Genomic DNA, 27,382 nt, shown 5'->3' with positions numbered 1-27,382 from the left:
GGAACCAATCGTATTTATTCGGCATTTACTCCATGAGGAGCATCATACTAGGCATTTCAGGGAGTACTATAGAGTAAGCAGACGTGATCCATGCTCTCAAGGAGTTTACAGTCTAACGGGTGAGACCCTTCCTTCCTCTCCCCCTCGTCCCCCTCTCCATCCGCCCCATCTTACCTCCTTCCCTTCCCCACAGCACCTGTATATATGTTTGTACATATTTATTACCCTATTTATTTATTTATTTTACTTGTACATGTCTATTCTATTTATTTTATTTTGTTAGTATGTTTGGTTTTGTTCTCTGTCTCCCCCTTTTAGACTGTGAGCCCACTGTTGGGTAGGGACTGTCTCTATATGTTGCCAATTTGGACTTCCCAAGCACTTCGTACAGTGCTCTGCACATAGTCAGCGCTCAATAAATACGATTGATGATGATGATGATGGTATTTATTACTCTATTCATTTTACTTGTAGATATCTATTCTATTTATTTTATTTTGTTAGTATATTTGGTTTTGTTCTCTGTCTCCCCCTTTTAGACTGTGAGCCCACCGTTGGGTAGGGACTATCTCTATATGTTGCCAATTTGTACTTCCCAAGCGCTTAGTACAGTGCTCTGCACATAGTAAGCGCTCAATAAATACGATTGATGATGATGATGATGGTATTTATTACTCTATTTTACTTGTACATACCTATTCTATTTATTTTATTTTGTTAGTATGTTTGGTTTTGTTCTCTGTCTCCCCCTTTTAGACTGTGAGCCCACTGTTGGGTAGGGACTGACTCTATATGTTGCCAATTTGTACTTCCCAAGCGCTTCGTACAGTGCTCTGCACATAGTAAGCTCTCAATAAATACGATTGATGATGATGATGAGATGGATAACAAAATAAATTACAATCAATCGATGGAATTTGAGCGCTTAATATGTGCAGGTAGGAGGAAGAAAAAATGAGGGAGATTTGTTTCGTTGTCCGTCTCCCACCTAGACTGTGAGCCCATTGTTGGGTAGGGATCGTCTCTGTTACTGAATTGTACTTTCCAAGTGCTTAGTACGGTGCTCTGCACGCAGTTAGTGCTCAATAAATACGATTGAATGAATGATAGTACAGCGCTCAAGCGCTTAGTATAGTGCTCTGCACACAGTAAGTGCTCAATAAATGTGATTGAATGAATGAATAAATAAGAGTTAGTGTGTAATAGGGTGTGGAAGTCCATAAATGCTTTGAGGGGTTGTGAGGCATCTCAGAGGTGCTCATGTTCATTCATTTATTAATTCATTCAATCATATTTATTCGGTGCTTACTGTGTGCAGAGCACTGTATTAAGCACTTGTGTTAGTACTATATAACAATGAATGGATGCATTCCTGGCCCACAACGAGTTTACAGTCCAGAAGGGGAGGCAGACGTGAATAGAAATAAATAAATGACAGATAGGGACATAAGTGCTTTGGGGCTGGGAGAGGGGAATGAATAAAGGGAGCAAGGCGGGGTGACGCAGATGGGAGAGGGTGAAGAGGAAAGGAGGGTTTAGGGAAGGCCTCTTGGAGGAGATGTAATTTGGATGGATTAGAGATAAATTAATGAATTGAAAACTGGAAGCTTGTAAGTTTCTAAGTATGGACTAGAGTGGGGAGAGACAGGAGGCTGGGAGGTCAGCAAGGAGGCTGACGCCGTAATCAAGGTGGAATAGGATAAGTGCTTGGATTAAAGTGGTAGCAGTTTGGATGGGGAGGAAAGGGAGGCTTTTAACGAGCGATGAAAGTTGAACCCACAGGATTTAGTGATGGATTGAATGAGAGAGAGGAGTCAAGGGTAATGCTAAGGCTTGTGAGACAGGAAGGATGGTGGTGCTGTCTACAGTGATGGGAAAATTAGAGGGAGGACAGGGTTTGGGCCGGAAGATGAGGAATTCTGTTATGGACATGTTAAGTTTGATCACCACCACAGCCTGTCACTCATGCAACCATATGACGATGTGATAATAATAATAATAATAATAATAATGATGGCATTTATTAAGCACTTACCATCTTCAGGACATCCAAGTAGAGATGTCTTGAAGGCGGGAGGAAACGCGAGACTGCAGGGAGGGAGAGAGATCAGGGCTGGAGACGGAGATTTGGGAATCATCTGCATAGACATGATAGTTGAAGCCATGGGAGTGAAAGAGTTCTTCAAGGGAGTGGGTGTAGATGGAGAACAGAACTGAACCCACAATTGGAGAAGCAGCGTGGCTCAGTGGAAAGAGCCCGAGCTTTGGGGTCAGAGGTCTTGGGTTCAAATTCCGGCTCCACCAACTGTCAGCTGTGTGACTTTGGGCAAGCCACTTTACTTCTCTGGGCCTCAGTTACCTCATCTGGTAAATGGGGATTAAGACTGTGAGCCCCGTGTGGGACAACCTGATCACCTTGCATCCACCCCAGCACTTAGAACATGGCTGGGCACAAAGTAAGCGCTTAACAAGTAACATTTAAAAACAAATGGGGATTAGAGCCCAAGTCCTCCGAATCCCAGGCTCACGCTCTTTCCACTAGACGATGCTGCTTCTTGGCTCATTGGGTTATGACTCGCGGGTTTTGACTCATTTCTACAATTCTGCATTACCCCCGGGCGGTGGAATTGGTCTAAGTTGTTTCTCGTTCACGCGGCTGGCGAAAACTTGAACCAACAGAAATCCATCTAGGGGAGATTGGAAAAGTGACTCTTCCCTTCTTCCTCTGAGTCACCGTTTCCCGAATATGCCCAGATTTAAAACCCAAACCTCTCAGGCTCTACTCACTTTCATTGCTCCCCAGGTTTTCCAATTCGTTCTTAAGAGTATAGAGTCAGCAGGACATGGTAACGGTGCGGCCTCTTCTTCTCCTCGTGCCGTGAGGGCGCATGGCCTTCCAGGCCTCCGGTCCGTACACCATTTTACCGGTGAGGAAACCGAGGCACAGAGCAGTTAAGTGACTCGCGCCTGGTCAAACAGCAGACAAGCGGCAGAATCAGAACCCAGGACCTTCGATGCCCAGGCCCAGGTTCTTCCAGCGGGGAACGTGTGCACCAACTCCATTGCATTGTACGTTCGTTCATTCAGTCGTATTTATTGAGTGCTTACTGTGCGCAGAGCACTACAGCGTGGCTCAGTGGAAAGAGCCCGGGCTTTGGAGCCAGAGGTCACGGGTTCAAATCCCGGCGCCGGACTTTGTCAGCTGTGTGACCTTGGGCAAGTCACTTGACTTCTCTGGGCCTCAGTTCCCTCATCTGTAAAATGGGGATGAAGGCTGTGAGCCCCCCGTGGGACAACCTGATCACCTTGTAACCTCCCCAGCACTTAGAACAGTGCTTTGCACGTAGTAAGTGCTTAATAAATGCCATTATTATTATTATTACTATTAGAACAGTGCTTTGCACATAGTAAGCACTTAATAAATGCTATCATTATTATTATTATTATTATTATTACTGTTAATAAGAATAACTGTGGTATTTGTTAAGCGCTTACTATGTGCCAGGCACTGAACTAAGCACCAGGGGAGAGAGAAACAAATCGGGTCCGCAAGGGGCTCACAGTCTTAATTCCCGTTTTCCAGATGAGGTAACTGAGGCCCAGAGAAGTGACTTGCCCAAGGTCACACTGCAGACACGGGCCCTCTGACTCACAGTTCCAGCCATGCTGTGGCCAGAGGAGAGATTCCAGTCTATTATTATGCTTCTTAACCCCCTTTAGAAGTACTGGTGAACAAAAAGCAACCATCAGGAGAAGGTTGAAGTTAATGGTTAAAGAAATGTGTAGGTATTCCACTTATCTCTGCAAATCCTGCCCCTCCACCCCCTTCCCCCATTTCTATAGGTCATTAAGAGCTTTCTGCCTGGCCTAAGTCACTTCTGCAAGTTAATTATTTATGCCATTCTTTACTACCACTGCAAGTTGAATCGGGAGGAGAAACTAATTGATTCAGATTGGTGAGTCCTTTTATTGGATCCTTTCCTTCAGCTGCATTTTTCCAGCTGTCTTTTGATTTTCTTAGTTGTTCAAACGCTGACCATCTCAGCAAGCAGTAGATAAACCGAGGAGGAGAAGCTATTAGGAGGGAGAGAGAATCATTTGCTGTACCTCGGACAAGTTCTTAAAGCTCTTATGTAATCACATTTACTTCTTGGCAAGAATGGCCACATTGACTTTAATTTAACCCAGTTTATGCCTTGGAAAGTTCCCTGCTCCATTTCCTCTTTCCTAATTCGCATTTTCCCGTGAACTCGGATAGCGATAAAAGCCACCTTACGCGGAGGGAAATTGTACCGAGGAATTTCTGCTCAATCTTGAGCGCTTCTGGTGTGCGGAGCACTGGGTTAAGCGCTTGGGAGAGCACCGTACAATACAGTTGGTAGACACGCTTCCTGCCCACAATCAATCAATCAATTGTATTTATTGAGCGCTTACTGTGTGCAGAGCACTGTACTAAGCGCTTGGGCAGTACAAGCTGGCAACAACGAACTCACAGCCTAGAGGGGCTTGTCTGCTGTGTGACCCCGGGCAAGCCACTCAACTTCTCTGTGCTTCAGTGACCTCATCTGTAAAATGGGGATTAAAAGTGTGAGCCCCACGTGGGACAGCCTGATTACCCTGTATCTACCCCAGCGCTTAGAACAGTGCTTGGCACAGAGCAAGTGCTTAACAAATACCATAATAATAATAATTATTATGATCGTGGCCCATCTCATTTGATAGTGAAAAGGTATGAGATAAGATCAGGTTAGTCTGACCTCAAAGATTATTCATTCATTCATTCAACCGTATTTATTGAGCGCTTACTGTGTGCAGAGCACTGTACTAAGCGCTTGGGAAGTACAAGCCGGCAACATATAGAGATGGTCCCTACCCAACAACGGGCTCACAGTCTAGAAGGGGGAGACAGACTACAAAACAGAACATGTAGACAGGTGACAAAATAGTCAGAACAAATAGAATTAAAGCTCTATGCACATCATGAACAAAATAAATGGAATAGTAACTATGTGCAAGTAAAATAAAGAGTATTTATATTAAATATTATATTATAAAACAAAACATGCGGTCAGGTGTCATCAGAATAAACAGAAGTAAAGCTAGATGCACATCGACAAAATAAACAGAATAGTAAATATGTACAAGTAAAAATAGAGTAATCTGTACAAACATATATACAGGTGCTGTGGGGAGGGGAAGGAGGTAGGGTGGGGGGATGGGGAGGGGGAGAGGAAAAAGTTACACAAAGAAGAGGATTTAGATAGGAATATGAGGAGTTTGATTTGCATCCTATGAATTTTGAGGTGCTGGAGGGCTATCAACCTGGCAGAGGTTGGAGCTAGCAATGGTCAATTTAGAAGTTATCCACAAAGAGGTAATAGCTGAAAGCCGGAGGAGAGGATGAGCTCCCTGAGAGTGAATATAAAGTAAAAAAAAATAGGAGAAGCAGCGTGGCTCAGTGGAAAGAGCACGGGCTTGGGAGGCAGAGGTCATGGGTTTGAATCCCGGCTCCGCCACTTACCGGCTGTGTGACTTTGGGCAAGTCACTTAACTTCTCTGTGCCTCAGTTACCTCATCTGTAAAATGGGGATTAAGATTGTGAGCCCCCCGTGGGACAACCTGATCACCTTGTATCCCCCCCCCCCAGCGCTTAGAACAGTGCTTTGCACATAGTAAGTGCTTAATAAATGCCATTATTATTATACAATGAGCTAAAGGGACCCAGAACAGAGTCCTGAGGGACCCTCATAGGAACCCGCAAACGACATTGAGAAAAAGCAGCCAGAGGCAGTGAAAACCAGGAGATCGTCCTGTCAGTGAAGCCAAGATCTGACTGTAAACTTCTTGCAGGCAGGGAATGAATTCATTCATTCATTCAATCGTGTTTATTGAGCGCTTACTGTGTGCCGAGCACTGTACTAAGCGCTTGGGAAGTACAAGTCGGCAACATATGGAGACGGTCCCTACCCAAAAACGGGCTCACAGTCTAGAAGGGGGAGACAGACAACAAAACACGTAGACAGGTGTCAAAACCGTCAGAATAAACAGAATTAGAGCTATATGCACATCATTAATAAAATAGACTAGTAAATATGTACAAGTAAAATAAATGAATCTGCCAACTGTTACACTGTACTCGCTCAAATGCTTAGTACAGTGCTGTGCACACAGTAAGTGCTTAATAATTGATCGTTTTAACATAGGAGATGATCTGGAAGCTTGGAGATGTCTGTTTTCCGAAGTTAGCAAAGGGGAACGTGCTATTTCTGTTTGTTCCCATTTTTGCAGTAGCAGGAGTGAAAATGGTTCTTGAATGTTGACAGGTTTGTCTGCAGGGAAAAAAAAAATCCGCGGATGGGCTGCCGCAGCCTTAGTGCTCTAGTAAGTGCTTGGTCACAAATTATGCATTTTTAATGTGGTTTGTTTCTCAATCTTAAAAATGCATATAACACCAAACAAAACCACGGGCGGTCAATATGCTGGACTGATTTTTGTCATGAACTCAGCAGGGATGCAGTAAGTCTTTGGCCGGAGCTTTGGACAATCATAAATGCAGGCAGAGCATTTTAAAAAGGAGTAGGAAAAAAGGCTTTGTGTGTTTCACTTTCCAGAACCATTCTGATTTTATGCCTCAGACAGAAACTCCCCACTCTTGGCACTTTCCCCCTCCTACCACATCACTCCTTTGATGATGATGATGGTATTTGTTAAGTGCTTACTATGTGCAGAGCACTGTTCTAAGCGCTGTGGGGGAATACAAGGTGATCAGATTGTCCCACGTGGGGCTCACAGTCTTCATCCCCATTTTACAGATGAGGGAACTGGGGCTCAGAGAAGTTAAGTGACTCGCCCAAGGTCACACAGCAGACATGTAGCGGGGTCGGGATTCGAAACCTTGACCTCTGACTCCAAAGCCCCGTGCTCTTTCCCCTGAGCCACGCTGCTAATGAGACAGGGCAGATGGTGGGACCATCTACAGTGATGCTGGGTGTTTTTTTTGCAAGTCACTTCACTTCTCTAGGCCTCAGTTCTCTCATCTGCGAAATGGGAATTAAGACAGTGAGCCCTATGTGGGACAGGGATTGTATCAATCAATCAATCGTATTTATTGGGCACTTACTGTGTGCAGAGCACTGTACTAAGCGCTTGGGAAGTACAAGCTGGCAACATATAGAGACAGTCCCTACTCAACAGTGGGCTCACAGTCTAGAAGGGGGAGATAGAGAACAAAACCAAACATACTAACAAAATAAAATAAATAGAATAGATAGGTACAAGCAAAATAAATAAATGAATAGAGTAATAAATATGTACAAACATATATCCATATATACAGGTGCTGTGGGGAAGGGAAGGAGGTAAGATGGGGGGATGGGGAGGGGGGATGAGGGGGAGAGGAAGGAAGGGGCTCAGTCTGGGAAGGCTTCCTGGAGGAGGTGAGCTCTAAGTAGGGCCTTGAAGGGAGGACTCCTATCCTATCCGACTCGCTCATATCCATGGACAGTGCCTGGCATACAAGTGAGCCCTTAACAAGTACCATGGTTATTATTATTAGTAGTAGTATCCCGGCTCCGCCAAATGTCAGCTGTGTGACTTTGGGCAAGTCACTTAACTTCTCTGTGCCTCAGTGACCTCATCTGTAAAATGGGGATGAAGATTGTGGGCCCCCCGTGGGACAACCTGATCACCTTGTAACTCCCCCAGCGCTTAGAACAGTGCTTTGCACATAGTAGGCGCTTAATAACTACCATTAGTAGTAGTAGTAGTAGTAGTAGTATGCGCTGTGGGCAGAGCATTGTACTAAACGCTTGGGAGAATATCATAAGACATGGTCCCCGCCGTCAGGGAACAGGGGAGAATGACACAAAATAATTTGCAGATGGAAGAAACAGAAAGGAGAAATGATTAGGTAGATGACTAATTGCTTAACTGGTCGGTTTCTGCATCAAGTAGAAACTCGTAATCGTTGGCTTTCAACTTACCCTGGCCCTCCTTCTGATCCCCTCACTTCTCCCACTCCAGCCCAGCTTGCAGTCTCTGTTCCTCTCACACGAGCCTACTTACTGTTCCTCATTCTTGTCTCTCTCACATTTGGCCTCGTCGTGGATGACCCTTTGGTCCTCTTGCTCCCGCTTTCCACTTTTTAGACTGTGAGCCCACTGTTGGGTAGGGACTGTCTCTATATGTTGCCAATTTGTACTTCCCAAGCGCTTAGTACAGTGCTCTGCACATGGTAAGCGCTCAATAAATACGATTGATGATGATGATGATGGAACTTTCCGATCTCTAGACTGTAAGCTCGTTGTGGGCGGGGAGCGTATCCGCCAGTTCTGCTGTATTGTACCCTCCCAAGCGCTTAGTGTAGTGCTCTGCGCACGGTAAGCACTCAGTGTGGCTCAGTGGAAAGAACCCGGGCTTGGGAGTCGTCATCATCATCATCAATCGTATTTATTGAGCGCTTACTGTGTGCAGAGCACTGTACTAAGCGCTTGGGAAATCCAAGTTGGCAACATATAGAGACAGTCCCTACCCAACAGCGGGCTCACAGTCTAAAAGGGGGATTCAGAGAACAAAACCAAACATACTAACAAAATAAAATAAAGGTCTTGGATTCTAATCCCGGCTCTGCCGCTTGTCAGCTGTGTGACTTTGGGCAAGTCACTTCACTTCTCTGGGCCTCAGTTACCTCATCTGCAAAATGGAGATTAAGACTGTGAGCCCCACGTGGGACAACCTGATCACCTTGTATCCTCCCCAGCGCTTAGAACAGTGCTTTGCACGTAGCGCTTAACAAATACCAAAATTATTTTTGTTATTATTATTAATCCCCATTTTTACAGATGAGTTAACTGAGGTACAGAGAAGTCAAGTGATTTGCCCAAGGTCACACAGCAGACAAGTGGCGGAGCAGGGATTAGAATCCACATCCTCTGATTCCCAAGCTCGTGCTCTTTCTACTAAGCCACGCTGCTTCTCTCCAGCATTTGATGATGATGATTCAAGCGCTTAGTACAGTGCTCTGCACACAGTAAGCGCTCAATAAATACGATTGATGGTGATGCCCATTTTATCAATCAACCAATGGCATTTATTGAGCGCTTACTGTGTGCAGAGCACTGTACCAAGTGCTTCAACCCCTCCGGACCACCTATGCCCTTAATTTATAGCAGCCCCCTTCAGAGGTTACATCTTATGTACCCTGCCCCTCTCCCATCTGCTTATTTAGTATCATCATCATCATCAATCGTATTTATTGAGCGCTTACTGTGTGCAGAGCACTGTACTAAGTGCTTGGGAAGTACAAGTTGGTAAAGTGGTGGTCCCCCTGAAAAGGCTGTAAAATCCTTTACAGCAAACATCTTGTCTCCTAACCCTTTTAATCACTCTTAAGCTCTTAGTACAATGACATTAACCCAGCAGGAACACAACAAATGTTATCGATCGATTGACTGTGAACGGGAAAGTGTCTTACATTGCTGAGGCAGTCATTCTTTGGAGGGAGGGACAGCAAATGGAGCAGAAAATCTCTTCAGATAACTCAACCAGGGTATATATTGAGCTCTTACAGTGGGCAGTCAGTTGGATTTATTGAACACTTATGGTGTACTAAGCACTGGAATACAGTACAACAATTCCCTACCTGCGAGTTTAGTACAGTCTATAATAATAATAATAACAATAATAATAATAATATATAATTATATATAATTTATAATAATAATAATAATAATAATGGTGTTTGTTAAGCACTTACTATGTGCCAAGCACTGTTCCTAAGCGCTGGAGGGGGATACAAGGTAATCAGGTTGTCCCACGTGGGGCTCACAGTCTTAATCCCCATTTTACAGATGAGGTAACTCAGGCACAGAGAAGTTAGGTGACTTGCCCAAAGTCCCACAGCTGATAAGTGGCAGAGCTGGGATTAGAGCCCCCGACCTCTGACTCCCAAACCCGTGCTCTTTCCACTGAACCACGCTGCTTCTCTACTGTACAGTCTAGAGACTGGGCAGAGCACTATACTAAACACTTGGGTAACTAGCAACAGTTAGTCAATGGCATTTATCGAGCCCTTACTTTGCGCATCATCATCATCATCATATTTATTGGGCGCTTACTGTGTGCAGAGCACTGTACTAAGCGCTTGGGAAGTCCAAGTTGGCAACATATAGAGACAGTCCCTACCCAGCAGTGGGCTCCCAGTCTAAAAGGGGGAGACAGAGAACAAAACCAAACATACTAACAAAATAAAATAAATAGAATAGATATGTACAAGTAAAATAAATACAGTAATAAATATGTACAAACATATATACATATATACAGGATATATACATATATACAGGATATATACATATATACGGGGCACTGTATATGCAGAGCACTGTACTAATTGGGAGTGTACAGCGTAACAGACACATGCCGATCCTTGCCCACAAGGAGCTTGCAGTCTAGAGGGGGTGGTCTTATTGTTTTTTTCCAAATAGATGGTTATGAAAAAGTATTTGCTAAGTGCTCACTATATGCCAGGGACTGTACTCAATGCTGGGGAAGATACAAGCTACTCAGGTTGGACACAGTCCATGGCCCACATGGGGCTCACAGTCTTAATCTCCGTTTTACAGGTGAGGGAACTCAGGCTTTGAGAAGGGAAGCGGCTTGCCCAAGGTCACAAAGCAGACAAGTGGCGGAGCTGGGATTAGAAACCGGAGTCTTCTGTCTCCAAGGCCCGGGCTCTGTCCTCTAGGCCACCCAAAATGAAAGACTTCTGGGCGAATTAGCCTGGAGGAAAGGGGTTGGGTGATTTAGAAAGACCGAGCTGTTATTCGTATGACTCTTACACAAAATCTACACCGAAAACCAGATTCCAAAAGAAAGCAATATTCAAAATACTCTCTACAACCCTGCCCTTCCAGGACGAATCACCTGACAATCAATGGTATTTCTTACATGCTTTATGAGTACAGAGCATCTTACTAAGTGCTGGGAAATCGTGACTATAATGGAGCTTGTACACACGATTGCTGCCTAGAAGGAGGTTACAGTTTAATTGCCCATAGGGGAAGTAGAGTGTAAGTGTATGAACACAGTGGAGTGAGTGTCAAAATGTTTAAGGGGTGCACAATCAAGGGCAGAGTCATCTTGGAGGGATGGGCAGGTAGGAGAAATACAGGCTTTAATCAGGGAAGGCTTCTTGGAGGAGATGGGATTTCAGCAGGGGTTTGAAGGTACAGAGAGAGGGGAGACTCAGATATGACTCTCAGAGAAGCAGCGTGGCTCAGTGGAAAGAGCCCGGGCTTTGGAGTCAGAGGTCATGGGTTCAAATCCCGGCCCCGCCACTTGTCAGCTGTGCGACTTTGGGCAAGTCACTTAACTTCTCTGGGCCTCAGTTACCTCATCTGTAAAATGGGGATTAAGACTGTGAGCCCCATGTGGGACAACCTGATCACCTTGTAACCTCCCCAGCGCTTAGGACAGTGCTTTGCACATAGTAAGTGCTTAATAAATGCCATCAAAAAAAAATATGAAGAGGGAGGATGTGGGCAAGGGTTTGGTGGTGGGGTAGATGAGCGGCGTGGGTACAGCCCGGGCCTGGGACTCAGAAGGACCCGGGTTCTAGTCCCGGCTCCGCCGGTTGCCTGTTGTGCGACCTCGGACAAGTCACCTCACCTTTCTGTGCCTTAACTACCTCATCCGTAAAATGGGGTTTACGACTCGGAGCCCCACGTGGTACGTGAACTGTGTCCAACCTGATGACCTTGCATCTACCCCAGCGCTTAGAACAGTGCCTGACACCTAGTAAGCGCTTAACAAATTCCATAAAAAGAAAATAAGAAGAATTCTTAACTACTTTGTAAATTCCTTCTGACTGCTTTCTGCCTTTGGGAGAGAGGCCCTGATTATGCTCTTTAATGACTAGAATTAAAAAAAGAAGTAGTGTGGCCTACTGGAAAGAATGTTACGTGCCCTGGGCCCTATTCCCACTTCCAACGCTTGCCTGCTGGATGACTTTGGGAAAGTCACCTCAGTTTCCTCATCTGTAAAATGGGGATGAAATACCTGTTCTCTCTCCCATTAGCCTCTGAGCCCCACGTAGTTTATCTTGAACAGTACAGTATTCGACACATAGTATGCCTTTAATCAATTAATGGTATCTATTGAACACTCACTGTGTGCAGAACACTGTACTAAGCACTCTGGAGAGTACAATGCAGCAGAATTAGCAGACACATTCCCTGGCCAAAACGAGCTTACGGTCTAGAGGGGGAGACAGATAGTAATATAAATAAATAATGTGTAATATATAATTTAAAGATCTGTACTTAAGTGCAGTGGAGTTGGGATGGGCTGAATATCGTGTCCAAAGGTCACAGATCGAAATGCCTAGATGATGGAGATGTTAACAAATAACATCATTATTATATCATTATTATCGATAGGCACCGTGTCCAATCTGATCTGTATTGCATCTACGCCAGAACTTGGCACATAGCGAGCGCTTAACAAATACCACAATTAATACCATTTTTCAAAAGCAATAAATCCATCGGTCAATGGGGAAGGTGAACGAAGCACAGAGCAAGGTGAAGGCCACAAAACGTGAAAGGGTCTGAGTAAATACGGCCTCAGTTCCACGTTCTCGGATCCATTTGGCTTCACTCTGGCTTTCCCCTCGTGCTAAATCAGCCTGCGGAGAAACCGGTAATGCTCTGGTCATCCGAGGGCCTGCTGTAGCCGGCCACGGTTTTGACCTCGTGGGTTTTTTCTGCTGTGAAGGGTTAGGGTCTGTTTGCAATCCTTCCCACCCACAGCTGTCCGCGAGGGCTTCGTAAAGTGTCTGATGCCGATAATTCCCAAACCAGAGTTAGGGTCTGTTTGCAATCCTTCCCACCCACAGCTGTCCGCGAGGGCTTCGTAAAGTGTCTGATGCCGATAATTCCCAAACCAGAGTTAGGGCCTGTTTGCAATCCTTCCCACCCACAGCTGTCTGCGAGGGCTTCGTAAAGTGCCTAATGCCGATAATTCCCGAACCTCCTCCTCTTCTTCTCAAGATGTTTGGCCAGACTTCTCGATGCCGCCAACTGCGACACCGCATTTCTCCGGGCCTCCCACAGCCAAGGTCTCCAAAGAAACACGCTAAGAGCGAGGGGGGTTCGGCCCGGAGCCCGTTTCGAGCCGTGATTTCCCAGACTGCGGTGACTGTGTGGCTCTGGGGTTACTGTCAGTAGCGTGAAGATAACAAGAACCACGACTTAAAACTGTCAGTTCAGTTTCTGGTTATTTCTTCTGCTACTAGAAACGGTTTGCTACAGTGGATTTAAATGAGGTTTTGGGGTTTATCTGCATTTTCCCTCTCTCCTAGTAGATTGTCCCCCTTCTGCTCCTTCAGGGAGATGAGCTTTTCTCCTTGCGGTAGGGACCGTGAGCATGAAGCGGTGTGTTCTAGTGAAAAGTCAGGGGCCCTGGGTTCTAATCCCAGCTCTGCCGTGTGACCTCGGACAAGTCACTTGACTTCTCGGTGCCTCAGTCTCCTCAACCATAAAATGGGGATCAAATCCTCCTCCCTCCCATTTAGACTATGAGCCCTATGTGGGACAGGGACTGAGTCCAACCAGATGAACTGGTATTTACCCCAGTGCTTAGAACAGTGCTGCCGTGTGACCTCGGACAAGTCACTTCTCGGTGCCTCAGTCTCCTCAATCATAAAATGGGGATCAAGTCCTCCTCCCTCCCATTTAGACTACGAGCCCTATGTGGGACAGGGACTGTGTCCAACCAGATGAACTGGTATTTACCCCAGTGCTTAGAACAGTGCTGCCGTGTGACCTCGGACAAGTCACTTCTCGGTGCCTCAGTCTCCTCAACCATAAAATGGGGATTAAATCCTCCTCCCTCCCATCTAGACTACGAGCCCTATGTGGGACAGGGACTGAGTCCAACCAGATGAACTGGTATTTACCCCAATGCTTAGAGCAGTGCTGCCGTGTGACCTCGGACAAGTCACTTTTCGGTGCCTCAGTCTCCTCAACCATAAAATGGGGATCAAATCCTCCTCCCTCCCATTTAGGCTACGAGCCCTATGTGGGACAAGGACTGAGTCCAACCAGATGAACTGGTATTTACCCCAGTGCTTAGAACAGCGCTCGACACATAGTAAGAGCTTAACAAATGTCATTTTAAAAAGGGCCATGGGCTTTCAACAAATTCTACAGAAAGACCAGTTGCCCGCAGAGTTTTTGCTAGCAGGCGGTGAAGTGCTTCATGCCAGGGAACGGATGGCATTTTGGGGGGGTCTCGGGGTGGCAACAGCTGTGAGCAAGTTGAAGAGAGAGGTCAGCTGCCCCAGAATGAGGAGGCCCAGAGGGGGACTTGGGAAACTTGACACTTGTCCACATGTTTTGTTTTGTTGTCTGTCTCCCGCTTCTAGACTGTGAGCCCATTGTTGGGTAGGGACCGTCTCTATATGTTGCCAAGTTGTACTTCCCAAGTGCTTAATACTTTTAGACTGTGAGCCCACTGTTCGGTAGGGACTGTCTCTATATGTTGCCAATTTGTACTTCCCAAGCGCTTAGTACAGTGCTCTGCACATAGTAAGCGCTCAATAAATACGATCGATGATGATGATGATTCACATTTATCGTATTTATTTGCATCGTATTTGCACCCTGCGCAAGGGTGACACGCAAATTCGTGAAGCGTTCCATTTTTTTGAGCCCCTTCCTTCCTCTCGCCCTCGTCCCCCTCTCCATCCCCCCATCTTACCTCCTTCCCTTCCCCACAGCACCTGTATATATGTATATATGTCTGTAGATATTTATTACTCTATTTTACTTGTACATATCTATTCTATTTATTTTATTTTGTTAGTATGTTGGTTTTGTTCTCTGTCTCCCCCTTTTAGACTGTGAGCCCACTGTTGGGTAGGGACTGTCTCTGTATGTTGCCAACTTGGACTTCCCAAGTGCTTAGTACAGTGCTCTGCACACAGTAAGAGCTCAGTAAATATGATTGATTGATTGATTGAGCACTTACTGTGTGCAGAGCACTGTACTAAGTGCTTGGGAAGTACTTAGTACAGTGCTGTGCACACAGTAAGAGCTCAGTAAATACGATTGATTGATTGAGCACTTACTGTGTGCAGAGCACTGTACTAAGCGCTTGGGAAGTAGAAGTTGGGCTATAAACAAGTTGGACTATAAACAAGTTGGACAATAAAATAAATAGAATAGTAAATATGTACAAGTAAAATAGAGTAATAAATCTGTACAAACATATATACAGGTGCTGTGGGGAGGGGAAGGGGAGAGGAAGTGCAAGCTTAATACAGTGCTCTGCACACAGTAAGCGCTCAATAAATACGATTGAATGAATGAATGAATGAAACAGCATGGCCTAATGGAAAGAGCGAGAACCTGGGAGTCGGATGATCTGGGTTCTAATCCCGGCTCCAGCACTTGCCAGCCTTGTGACCTTGGACAAGTCACTTCACTTCTCCGGGCTTCAGTTCCCTCATCTGCAGAGTGGGGATTCCAATAGTGCTTCTTCCTTCTACTTAGACTATGGGCCCCATGTGGGACCTGATGATCTTATATCTACCCCAGCTTATAGTACAGGGCTTGGCACATAGTAAACGCTTAACAAATGCCACAACAATTATAACCAGCATCTTGCAGAAATATGCAAGGTGAAGGCGGGAGAGAATGGCATAATGGGGACAGTTCATTCATTCAATCATATTTATTGAGCGCTTACTGTGTGCAGAGCACTGTACCAAGCATTTGGGAGGTACAAGTTGGCAACATATAGAGATGGTCCCTACCCAACAACGGGCTCACAGTCTAGAAGGGGGAGACAGACAACAAAACAAAACATATTAGCAAAATAAAATAAATAGAATAGTAAATATGTAAAGTAAAATAGAGTAATAAATCTGTACAAACATATACAGGTGCTGTGGGGAGGGGAAGGAGGTAGGGCGGGGGGGGTGGGGAGGGGGAGAGGAAGGAGGGGGCTCAGACAGTCGGTGGAAGCTTCCAGCTGAAGGAGAGTTTTATTATTATTTATTTATTATTATTTTATATAATATATTATTATGTATTATTTATTATTGTTGTTATTTATTATTTAATTATTTAATTATTTTATTATTAACAATAATAATAATGGTATTTATTAAGTGCTTGCTATGTGCAAAACACTGTTCTAAGCACTGGGGAGGTTACCAGGTGATCAGGTTGTCCTGCTGGGGGCTCACAGTTTTAATCCCCATTTTACAGATGAGGTAACTGAGGCCCAGAGAAGTGAAGTGACTTGCCCAAAGTCACACAGCTGACAGTTGGCGGAGCTGAGATTTGAACCCATGACCTCTGACTCCCAAGCCCGGGCTCTTTCCACTGAGCCACGCTGCTTCTCTAGGTAGTATTATTACTACTACTAATAATAATTACAGTATTTGTTAAACACTTGCTATGTGCCAGGCACTGGGAAGTACTGGGGAAGATACAACCTAATCAGGTTGGATACAGTCCATGGCCCACATGGGTCTTACAATCTTCATCCCCATTTTACAGATGGAGTAACTGAGGCACAGCGAAGTTAAATGACATGCCCAAGGTCGCAAAGCAGGCAAGTGGTGGAGCTGGGACTAGAACTGAGAACTTCTTGACTCCTGTGCCTGTGTATCCATTAGACCGAACTGTTTTAGAAGAGTGTCTTCAGTTCAAACCTTTCCCCTCGCATGCTTTCAACTATTGGCTTGGATATTTTCCTCCCCAGAGGCTGTTTCTTCCTGATAACTTATCGCAGATTTGAGCCCATTTTTTTTTTTTTTAGTTGCTCTTGGCGTCTACCCTCCCGTTCAAGGCAATCCAAGAAATCGCTTTCCATTCCTCCTGATATTTTGCTCATTCCCTTTCCCAGTTTCCCAACCCTGTGTTTGGTTTTGTCAAACAAGGATTGAGAAACAACCCGGGAAATGAAGCGGGAGATTCTGACCATTCAGAAATGCTGTGTTCAAGCACTTGAAGGCAATGCAAGAAATCGCTTTCCATTCCTTCTGATATTTTGCTCATTCCCTTTCCCAGTTTCCCAGCTCTCTGAGTGTTTGGTTTTGTCAAACAAGGATTGAGAAATAACCCGGGAAATGAAGCGGGAGATTCTGACCATTCAGAAATGCTGTGTTCAAGCACTTGAAGTGCTTAATAATATTTTCAGGTACAGAGGAAATGTTTGCCATTGAGATGAATCCTGATAGGAGAGAATGAAGTGCCATTGATTTTCCAAAGGTGGACTTCCATTGCGATTTTTTTTTTTTCACAGATGGTATTTAAGTGCTTACTACGTGCCAGGTCGTCTGCTAAGCCCCTGGGGTAGGTACAAGCTAATCAGATTGGACACTCAGCCCGTAGAACAGTGCTTTGCACACAGTAAGCGCTCAATAAATGCGACTGAATGAATGACACAGTCTGTGTCCCACCTGGAGCTCACAGTCCTGATCTCCATTTTTTAGATCAATCAATCAATCAATCAATCGTATTTATTGAGTGCTTACTGTGTGCAGAGCACTGTACTAAGCGCTTGGGAAGTCCAAGTTGGCAACATCTAGAGACAGTCCCTACCCAACAGTGGGCTCACAGTCTAAAAGGGGGAGACAGAGAACAAAACCAAACATACTAGATGAGGGAACTGAGGCTCAGAGAAGTGAAGTGACTTGCCTGAGGGTCACACAGCAGACAAGCAACGAACCCAGGTCCTTCGTGCTCTGTCCACTAGTCTACACTGCCTGTCTTCACTGCCTACAGAGTTTCAAACCTGTCATCGGCAGGTGGTGAAAGCAAATCTCCATCTTCCGTCTTAGCACACGGAAAGCAAGTTTCTCCCAAAACATTTTCATAAACCTCTGGGGGAATTAATCTGAGAAATGCACCCAGGGCACTGGCTTATTTACTCAAAACGATAGATTTACTCTGCAGGGAGGTTCTGCTGTCATATCCCAGTACTTAGCACAGTGCCTAACACAAGGTCAGCTGGCTGACTATTGTTGGAGATTGTGTCTGATATGATTGTATCTTACACAAGTGCTTGGCACATAGTAAGTGCTTAACATTCGTTAATTCATTCAATCTTATTTATTGAGCGCTTACTGTGTGCAGAGCACTGTACTAAGTGCTTGAAGTACAAGACGGCAGCATATAGGGACGGTCCCTACCCAACAACGGGCTCACAGTCTAGAAGGGGGAGACGGACAACAAAACAAAACATGTAGATAGGTGTCAAAATTGTCAGAACAGATAGCATTAAAGCTATATGCATATCATTAACACCTGTATATATGTATATATGTTTGTACATATTTATTACTCTATTTTACTTGTACATATCTATTCTATTTAGTTTATTTTGTTAGTATGTTTGGTTTTGTGCTCTGTCTCCCCCTTTTAGACTGTGAGCCCACTATTGGGTAGGGACTGTCTCTATATTTTGCCAACTTGGACTTCCCAAGCGCTTAGTACAGTGCTCTGCACACAGTAAGCGCTCAATAAATACGATTGATGATGATGATGATTAACAAAATAAATAGAATAGTAAATAGGAAATAACAAATACCATCATTATTATTATACAGGCTAATCAGGTGGGACAGATTCCTTGTGTCACCTGGGGCACCCAGTTCTTAACCCCCATTTTACAGATCAGGTAACTGAGGCCCAGGAAAGTGAGTTGCCCAAGGTCACGCAGCAGAGCTGGGATTAGAACCCAGGTCTTTGGACTCCCGGGCCCGGACTCTGTCCACTAGGCCTTGCTGCTTCACTTGGGAAACCATTAGCATGCTTCAGTTCCCCAGGGTTTGTTTTGAACTCGAGCTGACCAGCTGAACTGTCTGATCCTGCCAAGATAATTCCTCCAATTGGTGTGTGTTGTGTTGAGCACTGAACTTCTCTGGGCCTCAGTTATGTCATCTGTAAAATGGGGATTAAGATAGCCCCACGTGGGACAACCTGATTATCTTGTATCTCCCTCAGCGCTTAGGACAGTGCTTGGCGTATAGTAAGTGCTTAACAAATACCACCGTCATTATTATTATTATTATTATTCCAAGCTCCAAAGGTGCAAGACTCTGAGGGCTTGAGTGTCAGCTCTCGGGCATCTCCCTCCCGTCGAATTTCAATTAGGTGATCAGGTTGGCATTCCTTTACAAGGCTCCGTCTGGTTAAAATCGATAAATAAAAAGCAAAGCAATACTGGCCTCACAAACAGTGTCGGGCCAGGCCCCGACCCAAGAAAGACAAGTAGCAAGACGTGTTCCATTCGAGTACTACGGACAACTCATTTGTTGTTGTTTTTTCTCAGTGTGATGACAACACAAAATGGATCTTTTGTCCCCTAGCGTCTCCACGGGACCATGTTCAGTAATATAATGGGAATCTTCAGCTGCTGTGAGCTTGGTTGTCTTACGGAGAGCACGGCTTGACTGCTCTCAGCCCCCGATTAATTAATCATTAGGGACAAATTCCCCTGGCCCTCCAGTTCCGGAATTGCTGCCACTGTTGGTCTAGGAAAAGAGCTGTTTCCATTCATCTTGGCTTTACTACGAGATTATTATGCAAGAAAAATCAGGGGATTTTTACTCTTTACCCTAAGCATTCCTTTAGGGGGTCTCTGGGTTTGGCATGGTTAAAGGAGCTCACTGCAGTTAGGTTTAAAAAAAAGCCAACTTATAATGATTTACAGAGCGAGGAGTTGCAAATCGGCACCTCAGGTATTTGGAAAAATGGGAATTAATATTTAACCCACCTTGGAAGGGTTGGATGGTAAAGTCCTTGACTATTCAGCCTTGGAGTCGGAGTGCTCTGAAATGGTCCAGTGGAGGAGGACGTACTGGACGCCCAGTGAGGGACAGGGTAGTTGACCTCTCAAAAGGGAAAAAACATTTTTCTCATTTGCTTTGTTGTTTTCATTCATTCAGTCAGTCATATTTATTGAGTGCTTACTGTGTGCAGAACACAGTACTAAGCATTTGGGGGAGTATGATATAACAGTAAGCAGACACAAAGAGTTTACAGTCTAGAGGAGAAGACAGACATATATAAATGAATAAATGATGCATATGTACATAAGTGCTGTGGGGCTGGGAGGGGGGATTAATTAAGAGAGCGAGTCAAGATGACGCAGAAAGGAGTGGGAGAAGAGGAAAGGAAGGCTTAGTCAGGGAAGGCTTTTTGGAGGAGATGGGCCTTCAATAAGGCTTTGAAGGTGGGGAGAGAGTCATTGTCTGTTGGATTTGAGGAGGGAGGGCATTCCAGGCCAGAGGCAGATAGACGAGGTGGAGACACAGTGAGAAGGTGAGCATTAGAGGAGCAAACGTGGGCTGGGTTGGAGTAGGAGAACAGCGAGGTGATGGAAGGCGGGAGCAAAGTGATTGCTTTGAACTCAGTGGTGACGGGTTTTTGTTGGACGTGGAGGTGGATGGGCAACCACTGAAGCTTCTTGAGGAGAGGGGAAACATGTCCCGAACGTTTTTGGAGAAAAATGATCCGGGCTGCAGAGTGAAGTTTGGACTATAGAAACGCTCTGGGCATGTTACTCCCATCCTCAAAAATCTCCAGTGGCTACCAATCAATCTGCGCATCAGGCAGAAACTCCTCACCCTGGGCTTCCAGGCTGTCCATCCCCTCGCCCTCTCCTACCCCACCCCCCTTCTCTCCTTCTCCAGCCCAGCCCTCACCCTCCGCTCCTCTGCTGCTAATCTCCTCACCGTACCTCGTTCTCGCCTGTCCCGCCGTTGACCCCCAGCCCACATCATCCCCCGGGCCTGGAATGCCCTCCCTCTGCCCATCCGCCAAGCTCGCTCTCTTCCTCCCTTCAAGGCCCTACTGAGAGCTCACCTCCTCCAGGAGGCCTTCCCACACTGAGCCCCTTCCTTACTCTCCCCCTCCATCCCCCCCATCTTATCTCCTTCCCTTCCCCACAGCACCTGTATATATGTTTGTACATATTTATTACTCTATTTTACTTGTACATATCTATTCTATTTATTTTATTTTGTTAGTATGTTTGGTTTTGTTCTCCGTCTCCCCCTTTTAGACTGTGAGCCCACTGTTGGGTAGGGACTGTCTCTATATGTTGCCAATTTGTACTTCCCAAGCGCTTAGTACAGTGCTCTGCACACAGTAAGCGCCCAATAAATACGATTGATTGACGCAGGGAGGGCAGCAAAGAGGCTGATACAGTAATCGAGGCGGGATCGCATAAGCGCTTGTATTAACATGGTAGCAGTTTGGTTGGAGAGGAAAGGGTGGATTTTAGCCATTTCATGAAGGTGAGACCGACAGGATCACTGAATCATGATTTCCCACTTGCCAATTTGGGTTTTTCTCTGAAGGCTCAGGTAAAAAACAGCGGAAACTCTTCTTCACCCTTAGTGAAACGCAGATAAATTACCTTTACAGCCCCCTAACTTCTCAAATAGTAGGTTATGGAAGAGTCTAAAGTAATTTTAGTAGCGCACTAAAATTCCTTTTCATCACTCTTTGGATTCCGTATTGCTGACAGAGCGAAAGAGTTGAGTAGGTAGCGATAATGCATCTTCACTAATGTTCCAGAGGAACTCAGCTTCAGTTCAGTGAACTTTAAACTATTAATAGCATCCCTTAGCACATAGATTTATTTATGGCTCCTTAGCTGTACCTCTCAATGCGTTTTAAGTAATAGAATATAAAAGGATGAATAGATGACATTTCACCAAGTGCACTAATTCATTTGTTGCTATTATTCTCATATCATTGAGTCCAGGACTCAACGCTTATCTCAAAAAACCCCAAAAAAACCCTCAAAAGAATCATTTGCTCCGAGAGTGTTCAAAGTAATCTTTGAAAGGCTGGGTTTCTGGACATTAGGATGCAAATCACATGCAGAGCATTTCAAAGCCTGCCCCGTTTTCCCACCTCTTTGTATAGGGAATAATAATGATAATAATAATGGCATTTATTAAGTGCGTACTATGTGCAAAGCACTGTTCTAAGCGCTGATGTATGTAATGTGATGTATTTTTGTGGCATACCATCTATATTGCAATCTGTATTTCAGTGAGGAGTATGCAGTTTCCTCTCTCCAATCCTGTGGAATTTTAATCATTTTCATGGTTTACTCTACAATAGTAACAGCAGTGTTTGGCAGATGTTTACTGTGGAAAAGGTTGTCCCGTATGGGGCTCACAATCTTAATCCCCATTTTACAGATGAGGTAACTGAGGCACAGAGAAGTTAAGTGACTTGCCCAAAGTCACCCAGCTGTCAAACGGCAGAGCAGGGATTTGAACCCATGACCTCCGACTCCTAAGCCCATGCTCTTTCCACTGAGCCATGCTGCTTCTCTAACCTGGCCTCTAATCCACTTGTCCGCTGGGTGACCTTGGGCAAGTCACTTCGCTTCTCTGGGCCTCAGTTCCCTCATCCGGAAAATGGGGATGAAGACTGTGAGCTCCGCCGTGGGGCATGGATTGAGTGCAACCTTGTATTGACTCTGGTGCTTCGTATAGTGCCTGGCACCTAGTAAGCGCTTAACAAACACCATTACAACTACTACTAGGACCGTGTCCAACCTGATTCGATTGTATCTACCCCAGCACTCAGAACAGTGCCTGGCACCTAGTAGATGCTTAACAAATACCGTTGGTTTTTGTTTTTTTTTTTAAAGGGGGCATTCCAGGCCAGAGGGAAGACAGACAAGGGATTGGCGGCAAGACAGACAAGATTATTATGATTTTAAACTTGCCGATTTTTGGATTTTTCAAGGCCCTGCTGAGAGCTCACCTCCTCCAGGAGGCCTTTCCAGACTGAGCCCCTTCCTTCCTCTCCCCCTCGCCCCCCTCTCCATCCCCCCATCTTACCTCCCTCCCTTCCCCACAGCACCTGTATATATGTATATATGTTTGTACATATTTTTTTACTCTATTTATTTAATTTATTTCTACATATCTATTCTATTTTATTTTGTTAGTATGTTTGGTTTTGTTCTCTGTCTCCCCCTTTTAGACTGTGAGCCCACTGTTGGGTAGGGACTGTCTCTATATGTTGCCAATTTGTACTTCCCAAACGCTTCGCACAGTGCTCTGCACATAGTAAGCGCTCAATAAATGCGATTGGTGAAGATGATGATGATGGAGTCAGTTTGGTGGGCTTATCCAGATCCTCGGAGAATCTCTTCATTCATTCTTCATTCATTCTTACCAAGAAAAGAGCGGGGCCTATTACAGGTTTTAGAAGAAACTGAAAGCCCACATTGAGGACAATATGGTGTTATCCCTTGTTCTGGAACAGCATTTCCCACATCCAAGAATAGACAAATGAGGTCAGCTTAATGGCGAAGCGTGCAGTCTCATTCATTTTCCAACTGGGGGAATAACAGCTGTTTTGAATCCAATTTTATTCAGTCTTCTTTACATAGCGTGTAAGGGAAGCGTCGTGGGGTAGCGGAAAGAGAGCGTGCTTGGGATTCAGAGGGCCTGGTTCTCATCCTGCCTCCGCTACTTGCCTGCTGTGTGCCCCTGGGCAAGTCATTTCACCTCTCTGTGCCTCAGTCCCCTCACCTGTAAAATGGGGATTAAGACTGTGAGCCCCATGTGGGACAGGGACCGTGTCCAACCTAAGTATCTGTATTATAATAATAATAATAGTGATGGCATTTGTTAAGCGCTTACTATGTGCAAAGCACTGTTCTAAGCGCTGGGGGGGGATACAAGGTGATCAGGTTGTCTCACGTGGGGCTCACAGTCTTAATCCCCATTTTACAGATGAGGGAACTGAGGCTCAGAGGAGTTAAGTGACTTGCCCAAGGTCACACAGCAGACATGTGGCGGAGTCAGTATTAGAACCCATGACCTCTGACTCCCAAGCCCTTGCTCTTTCCACTGAGCCAGGGTGCTTCTCTTATCTACCCCAGTACTCACTACAGTGCCCGGCACATAGTAAGCACTTAATAAATACCATTAAAAAAAAAAGCAATGCTTGGTAATGATTAAAAAAAAAAATAGGAGCCTACCTACCAGGATGCGAGCATCTTTCCTAGCTGGCTGGCTGGCTTATCTGGCTTATCTGGCTGGCATAGCTGGCTTATCAACATCAGAGAAGCAGCATGGCTCAGTGGAAAGAGCCCGGGCTTTGGAGTCAGAGGTCATGGGTTCAAATCCCGGCTCTGCCACTTAGCTGTGTGACTTTGGGCAAGTCACTTAACTTCTCTGGGCCTCAGTTCCCTCATCCGTAAAATGGGGATTAAGACTGTGAGCCCCCCGTGGGACAACCTGATCACCTTGTATCCTCCCCAGCGCTTAGAACAGTGCTTTGCACATAGTAAGCACTTAATAAATGCCATTATTATTATTATTATTATCTTTCAAACTCCCATATAAGCTTTTTCGCCTCAAAAGCCTATTACCTACAACATGTTACTCAAGTTTTAATTATTAAACATTTATTAAGTTCCATCAGCTCTTGCCTGCTGAGAATTCTTTTCCCACTCCCTTCCCTAACCCCCCTCAGGGAGCAGAAATACAAAAACAGTAGTGATAGATGCAGGATGAATGTGATGGAGTTAGCAAAGCATTACAGGCTGGGACACCTGCGGTCTTTTGCATCAGATAACCGTGCTGGAAGCCAGAAATTCCCTAGGCCGTATGTAGAAGAACACCATTTTGCTACTCTTTTCACTTTGGCAGTAGGCTGTCAGAAAATTGGGCATGAAAGAGGTAAATCGTTCCCGCAAAATCTACAAAACTCAAGACCGTCTCCCCGCCTCTAGACCATGAGCTGGTTGTGGGCAGGGAATGTCACTGTGTATTGTTTTGTACTTCTCAAGTGCTTAGCTTATGTATGTTTATGCATATTTATTACTCTATTTCTTTTACTTGTACATGTCTATTCTATTGATTTTATTTTGTTAGTATGTTTGGTTTTGTTCTCTGTCTCCCCCTTCTAGACTGTGAGCCCACCGTTGGGTAGGGACTGTCTCTATATGTTGCCACCTTGGACTTCCCAAGCACTTAGTACAGTGCTCTGTACACAGTAAGCGCTCAATAAATACGATTGATTGATTGATAGTACAGTGCTTTGCACACAGTAAGCACTCAATAGATACAACCGAATGAATCCGTTCTGCTTTTAGACTGTGAGCCCAATGTTGGGTAGGGACTGTCTCTATATGTTGCCAATTTGTACTTCCCAAGCGCTTAGTACAGTGCTCTGCACATAGTAAGCGCTCAATAAATACGATTGATGATTAGGACTGCCTGGAAAACCTTTGATTTTGGGGCTGTGCCTCACCTCCTCCAGGAGGCTTTCCCAGACTGAGCCCCGTTTTCCTCTCCTCCTCCCTTCTCCATCCCCCCTCCTCCTCCCCACAGCCTTGTGTATATTTGTACATATTTATGACTCTATTTTATTAATGATGTGTATATAGCTATAATTCTGTTTATTCTGTTGCTGTTGACACCTGTCGGGTTTTTTGGTCTGTTTTTTGCCTGCTTCCCCCTTCTAGACTGTGAGCCCATTGTTGGGCAGGGACCGTCTCTCTACGCTGTCTATCTGTACTTCCCAAGTGCTTAGTACAGTGCTCTGCACACCGCGCTCAATAAATACGACTGAACGAATGAATCCTATCCCCTCTTTTCAACCGCTCCTCGGCGAATCGGGCCGAGAAACAGCCGACGGCCGTTGTGTCTTGCAGTGCGCCGGGGAAGAAAACTGGGTGGACAGTCGGAGCGTGTATGTTGGCCACCGAGAACCGCCCCCGGGGACGGAAGCGTACATTCCCCAGAGATACCCGGACAACAGGATCGTCTCTTCCAAGGTGAGGGTCGCCTCGGTCGGGTGGAACTGTAACTCCAAATCGGCGCTTTCCTTTCCCGTGGAGGGGGCGAGGAAGGCTCGCTCCCTGAAATCAATCAATCAATCAATCGTATTTATTGAGCGCTTACTATGTGCAGAGCACTGTACTAAGCGCTTGGGAAGTACAAATTGGCATCACATAGAGACAGTCCCTACCCAACAGTGGGCTCACAGTCTGAAAGGGGGAGACAGAGAACAGAACCAAACATACCAACAAAATAAAATAGGATAGAAATGTACAAGTAAAATAAATAAATAAATAAATAGAGTAATAAATATAAACCCACAAGGACTGTGGTCTCCCGTCGTGGGGATTCTGTGGCGCCGACTTCATTCCGGAGTCTGGAGCGGGAGTGAATCTCTGTCCCCCGGCTCAGGTTGCGCTCCGTCAATCAATCAATCGATCAGTCGTATTTATCGAGCGCTTACTGCGTGCAGAGCACTGGACTAAGCGCTTGGGAAGTCCAAGTTGGCAACATATAGAGACGGTCCCTACCCAACAGTGGGCTCGCAGTCTAAAAGGGGGAGACGGAGAATGAAACCAAACATACTAACGAAATAAAATAAATAGAATAGATATGTACAAGTAAAATGAATAAATAAATAGAGTAATAAATACGTACAAACATATATACAGGTCCCGTCCAGGCTTATATGCACGGCCATTCCCGTGCCTTCTGTTAGTATGTTTGGTTTTGTTCTGTGTCTCCCCCTTTTAGACTGTGAGCCCACTGTTGGGTAGGGACTGTCTCTAGATGTTGCCAATTTGTACTTCCCAAGCGCTTAGTGCAGTGCTCTGCACACAGTAAGCGCTCAATAAATACGATTGATGATGATGATCATCTAGACGGTAAGCTCGCTGGGGGCAAGAAGGTGTCCATTTGTTGTTATATTGTACTCTCCCAAGCGCTTAGTACAGTGCTCTGCCTACAGTAAGCGCTCAGTAAATACGACTGAATCCCTCAAGTGCTGGAGTGTGCCTTCGTCTCTGACACACTACGAACGGATCCATGGGGCGAAGAGCGCTGTTTTAAATTATTCAGACACAGACATTTCCATGAATCGCAGGAACACCGCTGTTTAACGAGCTTTGCGATTCAGTTGCAGGCATCTTAGTAAAATGGCTTCGGTATTTCCTCTCATTTCTGAGTGCCCTTTTCTCACTGCCTCCTGTGAGTGCTTATAATAATAATAAAAATAATGATAATGAGGCTGGAAAGGTGGATATCTCCCCCTTCAAGACTGTGAGCCCACTGTTGGGTAGGGACCGTCTCTATATGTTGCCAACTTGGACTTCCCAAGCGCTTAGTACAGTGCTCTGCACATAGTAAGCGCTCAATAAATATGATTGATTGATTATTGATTAGTACAGTGCTGTGCACACAGTGAGCACTCAATAAATACGATTGAATGAATGAATGAATGATAGAGCCCGTGCCTGGAAGTTTGAAGGTGACGGGTTCTAATCCTGGCTCCGCCACTTGGCTGCTGGGTGCCCTTGGGTA

The 27,382-nt window shown here is 45.2% G+C and overlaps 1 protein-coding gene across 4 annotated transcripts in view; it reads left to right on the top strand.

Annotated features, from left to right (window-relative positions):
- Positions 1–27,382, top strand: part of ATP11A (ATPase phospholipid transporting 11A) — a 130,717-nt gene that overhangs the window by 41,811 nt on the left and 61,524 nt on the right. For all 4 annotated transcript variants that reach the window (XR_005455207.1, XM_038761810.1, XM_038761809.1 and 1 more), the window contains exon 2: positions 25,717–25,839. Coding sequence is in view for 3 of the 4 variants with exons in the window: in XM_038761810.1 (XP_038617738.1) it covers positions 25,717–25,839 (123 nt within the window). In the remaining variant the exon portion in view is untranslated. The remainder of the gene's footprint in view (positions 1–25,716; positions 25,840–27,382) is intronic.

This window comes from Tachyglossus aculeatus, chromosome 20, assembly GCF_015852505.1.
Source record: "Tachyglossus aculeatus isolate mTacAcu1 chromosome 20, mTacAcu1.pri, whole genome shotgun sequence".
Classification (NCBI taxonomy): Eukaryota; Metazoa; Chordata; class Mammalia; order Monotremata; family Tachyglossidae; genus Tachyglossus; species Tachyglossus aculeatus.
Note: the sequence above shows the minus strand (reverse complement) of the source record. Positions and strands in the feature narration are given on the sequence as shown.